At 41.3% G+C, this 7,749-nt stretch overlaps 1 protein-coding gene across 2 annotated transcripts in view; it reads left to right on the forward strand.

The window, feature by feature from the left end:
• Window positions 1-2,511: 2,511 nt before the first annotated feature.
• LOC102371555 overlaps window positions 2,512-7,749 on the forward strand; it is a 13,574-nt gene continuing 8,336 nt past the window's right edge. For both annotated transcript variants that reach the window (XM_025202179.1, XM_025202180.1), the window contains exons 1-3: window positions 2,512-2,619; window positions 3,795-4,196; window positions 7,188-7,310. In XM_025202179.1, coding sequence (XP_025057964.1) covers window positions 2,568-2,619; window positions 3,795-4,196; window positions 7,188-7,310 — 577 coding nt within the window. In that variant the 5' untranslated portion in view covers window positions 2,512-2,567. The remainder of the gene's footprint in view (window positions 2,620-3,794; window positions 4,197-7,187; window positions 7,311-7,749) is intronic.

Genomic DNA, 7,749 nt, shown 5'->3' on the forward strand with positions numbered 1-7,749 from the left:
TGGATGCACGATAAGGTCCGGTTAGCCCTGCTGACCGTGACCTCACATTGTCGGCCCATGTTCATCTTGGAGTCAATGATGACTCCAAAATCCCTTTCTGCCTCTGTGCTCTCAAGAGGGGAGATTCCCATCTTATAAGTGTGCTGCTGGTTACTACTGCCCAAGTGCAGCACCCTGTGCTTGTCAGTATTGAAACGCATCCTGTTTTTGTTAGCCCACCCCTGCAACCTATCCAGGTCTTTCTGCAGTCTTTTCCTCCCTGTTAACATGCCCACCTCATCCCAAATTTTGGTATCATCAGCAAGTTTGAACAGGATGCTTTTCACCCCATCATCCAAATCGCTGATAAAGAAATTGAACAGCGCGGGCCCAAGGACCGAGCCCTGGGGGACTCCGCTGCCCACTTCCCCCCAGGTCGAATATGACCCGTCCACCACCACCCTCTGAGTACGACCCTTCAGCCAATTTACAATCCATCTGACTGTATAGGCATCGATGCCACAGTCGCCTAGTTTTTTAATGAGGATGGGGTGGTTGACAGTGTCAAAGGCCTTGCTGAAGTCCAAAAAGACTACATCCATGGCGACACCTGCATCCAATGCTTTCGTGACCTGATCGTAAAAGGCAATAAGGTTGGTCTGACATGATCTGCCCCTAATGAAACCGTGCTGGTTGCCCCTGAGCATCATCCCCGATGCCGGCCCATCACAGATGTGCTCCTTGATGATCTTCTCAAAGAGTTTCCCCAGGATTGAGGTAAGACTGATGGGCCTATAGTTGCCCAGGTCCTCCCTCCTCCCTTTCTTAAAGATGGGGACCACATTGGCTATCCTCCAATCATCTGGCACCTGGCCCGAGCACCACAAGTGCTCATAAAGCCGTGCCAAGGGCCCTGCAATAACTCCCGCTAGCTCCCTCAACTCCCAAGCACTCATGTGCTTGTTCAGGCTGTCTTCCCTTTCTCTTTGGCCCTGTGCAATATCTTGCTCTTCCTCTTTCATAAAGACACAAGTCTCCAGAAAACAAAATGTTTCTGTCCCTATGTGCCTTGGATGCAATTTAATCTAGGTAGTGATGTGTCTATGTTTTGAGCATGGGGTGCTATTTTTTCAGCCACCTGATTCCATAAAGCAGTTCATTAGGGCTCTGCGAAATTTCAACATTGGTCTGGACAGAATGACCAGCGCAGAAAGTTTGAGTCAGTTAAGTCAAAGCTGGATGGTTGCTGTGGTTAATACAGCTACATGAATAGCAAACACTTAAAAAAGCTAAACTGAGTGAGGTGACAGCATGTAGACTGTCACATAAAATATTTGCTGCCTTGACACTGCTACCTTTGAATGATATTTAAAATATTTATTCAGGGTCCCTATTTGTATGGAGAGCCTCTTGAGAAGACTGGGAACTTTGGTAGCCCTTCACCCAAAGCATAAACTGTTGGAAACTATCACTGCTTGCCTAGCTATAAACTGTCTTGTCTGTTATATGAAGAGCTGTCACTTTCAAGGATTGCTATCATTTCTCTGTGTTCCTTAATAATTTGAATATTACCTGTATGTACCTTTCTAGTTTCTCTTTTTCTTTCTTGCTCCCCTTGCCTTCCACACTAACACTCGTGATCACACATATGTTATTTGTCTTTCAGGGTCTCCAGATAGCAACTCATCACTTCAGTGCTTTTTTCACGTACAGCCCTGCAGTGGTTTAATCTCTTTTAGATTCTAGCACTTATTTGCACTGAACTATCTTCTTTTACTGACATTGTTTTAACCTTACCTCTGAAGACACCTCTGATGATCTGGTGTCTTTTAAAATCAATGCCTATCACCAAATTTCTCTCTGATGTTGGCTTCAGTGGAGTTCCACTTAACTTGGTTATATTTGACCTGCTGTCTCCCTTAAGTAATATATTCTTGTAGAGAGAAATGAAGGGAAACCTAGATTTGTGCAGCTTTATTTCATCTTTATTCAAATGTGAATGCATGGTAAGTCATTGTACCAAAACTCAGGTGCCACCTTAGTGCCCCCTCGCCTTGATCCCATTAGTGAGAATCAGATCTTATCTTCCCTCCAAGAAGAAAATGGGAGTAATTCCATTGACATATGCGTAGAGTTATATGACTGAAACCAATGTAGAAGTGATAGAAGAATTGAGCCCACTATCTTCCTTTGCAACCATAATTTCACAGGGTTCTGATTGATCTCAGCATTAGGGATGTGGCTGTGATAATGCAATACATATAGTTAATCATGTGGTTGGGAACTTAACAAGAGTTTGATCTCAATATGTTGTCAAGTATTTTCTTGAGCAACAGATCAATTGGATTCCACTGCAAAAGTCTGACATTTAATATTCTTGCCAGAGGCTTGGTTAATGGAAACTTTTTGCATTGGTAAGTTGTGACAGCAACAAAAAAGAAAATGTTCAGTTCTCGCACAGTTGAAAGACGGAGGCGTGAATGACCTAACAAACAATCACTTCCTTCCTGGAGTTAGAAGATATTGCAGATATCAGCAGTGAGACACTTTTCTCCCTCATAAATACCACAGTTCAAGTCTGGAGAAACATGAAGTTGCATAGGAGTTGCTGGAGTTTCTGTCCAATCTTTCTGTTGGTTGGTAAGTTGAGGAGGTGAAAGATGGGGGTAAAAAAATGTAGTCCCTTTTGCAAAATGAAAATAAGTAAGTGTAGGTTATCTGCAAAGATAGCAAGGATGTAGATTTGGGAACTGGGAGCAACCAGTGTTCTAACGCTAACCACAGCTCTGCCATTGACCTGCTGTACATCACTCAGCAGTGCATTTAATATTTGCAAAATGGGAAAAATAGTGCTCAGGGCCTGTTATGTGGTGACTTATTTAATGTGAGTGCACAGTCTTAAATGTGTTACTGTAAAATAATATAAAACATGAATTACAGGCACTGTTATAATGTACCTCAGCTTTTCATCTAATGGCCCCTAGTGCTTCTATCGCTGTAGGTTTGTACCAAATATTTAACTCTGTTTAGAATTTTGAGATAAGGCATGTAACAATGACAGTATTTACCCAGTGCTAGAGCTCGCCTCTCAGTGTTAGCCTGGAAGATGCTATACAGAATGTGTGTGTAGTTTTGTTTTCGTCTTTCTTTCTTTTTTTTTTGCATGATGGAGTTAGAGTAAAATATTTGCTATGCGACTCCACTGGCCATTTATTCTTGCCTAGGAAACATACCACTTGTAGGAGCTACTAGAGCCCCACAATAGTATCTATGCCACAGCTCCAGCTGCCTTGGAGAAGGGGCCTACAGCTCCCGAGGAGAGTTCTGTGTATTTAGCCTTTGCATGGAGAACAGGATTTAGCCTACCAAGGATAAAGTATATTCCCAGATATGATTGACTGCACATTTTAATACACACAGTCTGATCAAGAGGAGTGCACTGAGGACCTGGGGCTTGTCTAAGTTTCTAAGATTTTCTAGTTTTGTTGCCTCTTCCTATGCGCAGATGGGTTCAGAATGGACTGTCTAGGGGATGCTCCTCAGGAGGCTAGGGCAGATGCAGCTTCACTATTGTCCTATAAATGGGGAATGGACAAAGCATAGGGAATATGAAATTACACCTTACCTCACTGTACCCAGTTTTGTTGTAATTTGAATCATTGTAATTGCTGAAGAATTTGAATGACAAAAGGTGTTACTTTGCTGTTTTCCTTCCAGAGGTAAAGGATTACCATTGTATTATTTTATAAACATATATGAGTTGCAAATTCTCACTGCTCAAGTAAAAATGATTTACTGGTCCACCTCTATTGCAGGTTTCTCACAACCTGTTTGCATTGAACTTCATCAGGATGCAATCAATGGAACAATCGGTGAATCCGTCCTCCTGCCAGTCTCCTACAGACTCCAGATCCCATTTGACAACCCTCTGCCATTTAGCTGGAATTTCATTAATATTCCTCATATACTTGTTACCTGCACATTGACTAACTGCTCTCTCAATACTAAAGGGATTCCCACCAGCTGCTCTGGAAAATATTTTGTGCATCCCACATATCAAAGCCGGGTTACAGTATTCCTTGAAAATGCCTCTCTGCTCCTTCAGAGCCTGCAGCTCAACGACAGTGGAGTGTACAGTGTCATCTTCATGGGAGGGAAGCAATCCAGAAACATTACATTAACCGTATCAGTTCCTCACCTGGATAACAGAAGTCCAGGTAACAAAAAAGTCAATTATAATATCCACAACCTAGTAAAAGATGGATCCCGCACTGGTGACACCTACGTGCAGTAATTTAGAACTGGAATATTTTTCCCTATGAGAGATTAGGAGAGAGTGAACAAAAGCAAAGCATCATCACAACCCAGATGATAACAGGCTGATACACATGAATTTTCAAAAGCAACAGCTCCTTCTGCCCTCTTCCACCATTCCTTCTTCCATTATTATTAGCCTGCAGGATTGATCTTTTTCCATGGGTTAACAATTAATTTATCCCTGAAGCCTCCATAATTCATGTTGTCTTATATTCCATTATTGTATTTCATTCTAACTATTCTAGTTTCTTCTTGGAATTTTTTTCCTGGAGATCTATACTGATTACTAATTAGCTAGCATTAAAATGGATATGTTGGTTGATAAGAATGAATCTGGATAAAAGGAGTCAACCCATTTTTGTAGCTGTCTAGAACCTGGCCAACTTGTATTTTTCTAGAGATCACACTAATGTGTCTAAGATGGCTTCCTATTTCTTGGCTGAACAGTCTTAAAATAAAAAAGGCCAATTACAATAATTGCTATAAACCTAGCTATGTCATGACCCTTAGAAATAATGATTTATGACTCTTCATTGTCAAATATGTTGTCTAGTCTAAATACATTTAATAAGACACTCTTAAGACTTAGATTAAATTTGGGACTATCTAGGATAAATGTTCATAGTAACTGAGGAAAAAGCCCTGGTTATTAGCAGGGGTGTAGGTTGTAGCCATGTTGGTCTAAGGACATAGGCAGACAAGGTTCTTTGGGTGAATCTGGTATCTTTTATTGTACCAACTTAAATAGTTGGGGAAAAAAACATTTTAAGCAAGCTTTTGGGTTCAAAAACCCTTTGGCGTGCTGAAGAAGTTTCTGCAGTTGGTGTGTGCTCTTCCTGGATGGAATGAAAAGTAAAGAAGCCAGAGACTGGGCTGGTATGCATACAAGATAAGCAGTCAGTGAAGGTGTAAATTGAGGAGTTAATGGATGACAGAGAGGCTGGGGAGAAGGGGGATGAATAGTGGAGAGGTACCCGGGGAGTCAGATGTCAGGCAGGTTATAATGTGTCATAAATCCAATGTCTATATTTAGTCCATGATTTTTAGTATCCAGGAGGTTGATGAAGTGCAGTTCGTAGGCTCATCTCTGGAAAGTGTTTTGTAAGTTCCCTTTGAGGATTAGAACTGAGAGATTGGAGAGAGAGTGGTTTACTTGTGAGAAATGTGCCCCAACCAGTACTTGGGTATTCTTGTCTTTGATCGATTTCCAGTGTGCATTCATTCTGGTGCGCAGTTGTTGTTTGGTCTCTCCTACGTATTTTCGTAGCCTGGTTATTAGCAGGCATTTTTTTAAATTGCTGTCTAGACATTCTAGAACTATAAGAGTAAAGTTAGCAATACAGTACAAGGAGTTCATTTTACTTTACAGATACTGAGGACATGTACACATGCAATTAATGTGATTGAATTGAATGAGATCCAATTTGAGCTGGAGTAAACTAATCCAGATGTCACCATCTACACATACATTTAAGTGCAGTAATATACTGTGGCATAGGAGAGTACCTGTGTTTGATGGAACTGTTCTATGCCAGAGTAAATTAATCTACCCCAGACTATTTATGGTATACATGTAGATGGTGACACTTTACTGCACATTAAATTAGCCTAATGTGCAGTAAAGTTCAGACATGTCCACTCTGTACAATTGATGTGCATTGGCACTTTTGACTAAATTACATGAGTTCCTATTATTACTTCATGAGCACCCAGGATGTTTGCTGTTGTACAAGATTTGCACAGATGCGGTCTGCCCAGAGGAGCCAACAGTTCAAAAGAAAAACACAGATGACATTATCTGTTAGAGGACTCAGAGTTGTTAGCTAAGGAAGCTTTCATTTTGAAAAATTACTTTCCTGCTTGTCTCTCTAATTAAATGACAATGGAGTAGAAAAGACACTTGACTGTTACTGGTTGAGCCTATGGGCCTTGAAAATTAAATGCATTGATTTAAATGCAGTGGATCAATGTAATGTATGTTTAAACACCTGTGCCTAAGCTATTGAAATACATCATGCCCTCTCAGCCTGTGGTGCAGAGTGAGCCCAAGACAAAAGCAGGAAAGATCTCTCTAATGACTGAGATTCAGAATATTACACTGGGCAAACATTGAAGAACTGAATCTGTGCTTGGAGTTACTGTGTATAAGTTGCCCCAAACTACTTTGAATGCCTTTCCCTAGCACAGTGGTTCTGAACCTTTTTAGACCTGAGCCATCCCATGAAAATGCCAGCTCTTAGTTTTCATTCATTTTTGCAATTTTTCTCTTGCAAAAAACTCAGAGAGATAACAGCAGGTCAGAATGTTTTAATGTTATGGATTCCTACTTGAAACCTCTGGGTTTATATCGTGAATCTTGTTTGCACACCTACCAGTGCCAACACTGCGTGGCACTGCACAGTACCATTGAAAGGATCACAAAACACCCTAGGGTGCACGGTACCCTGGTTGAGAATCACTACACTAGCAAAACCCAGAAGATCCAACTCATGGGAGTCACTGTGCAGAGTTGGATTCAGCCAGGGGTCATGAGGAATAAAACCACATAATTGCTTTCCCTCTGTGTGGAACCCTCATACCTAATGCTCAATGATAAATTATCCTCTTTGTATCGTGTAAACAGGGATGGGTATCTTTAGGGACCTTTCTAAAATACAGCACCAGAAGCTATTCTTTACAGGTTTGTTGGGCTTATGTGCAGCTTTAGGGCGAAGATCACTTGGTTTCACCTGACTTTAAATGAGACTTATTTGTAGACTAGTACTGACCCTATTGTTTAACAGGATGGACTGCAATTGATGGGGTCCCCTATGAAAAATGACATGCTTCTTTTAAAAAACCTGTCTCCCTCTTGGTACATCTCATAGTACATGGTTGTTTGTATTTCTTAGAATTCAATATCTCTTCAGAAGACACAGCTGTTCTTCCTAGCTACCAGATAGGCATCATTGCCGGAGGCAGCGTGGGTTTGCTTTTTCTAGTGCTACCGCTGTTCTGCTACAAGAGTTACAGGGGTGAGTAATCAGTTATATTTGTGCTTTAGGGTATGTCTGTTCTGCAGGAGGGATTCTTTCAAGCATATCCTGTCTCCCATTCAATCCCCAGTAACATGGTTCTGCTTCCTTCTCCAGGGGCTGGCACTCTCAAGATCTCTGTTTCAAGCATTCTTGAGAGTGACCACTGTGGATGCCCTTAGAGAGTTCACAGTTGTATTTTTGGGTTTGGCATGGGTGAGCAAGGCTTGCTCCAGGGAGTCCCTCCTGGGATGTGATGGAGATGGCCCCTTTGGGTTTTTTTAAAGATGGTTAAAAAGTATACTCAAAGCTGTATTGGCAAGTTTAGAACAGGATAGATCCAGACTATTTATATTCCAAGGCCCATTGTCTTTCCATTGACTCTTAGATCTCTCTTGCTGCTTTCATCCTTACCTAAATTTCAGCACTTCACTCTTTC

Source organism: Alligator sinensis, unplaced genomic scaffold (assembly GCF_000455745.1).
Source record: "Alligator sinensis unplaced genomic scaffold, ASM45574v1 scaffold77_2, whole genome shotgun sequence".
In the NCBI taxonomy this organism is placed as follows: domain Eukaryota; kingdom Metazoa; phylum Chordata; order Crocodylia; family Alligatoridae; genus Alligator; species Alligator sinensis.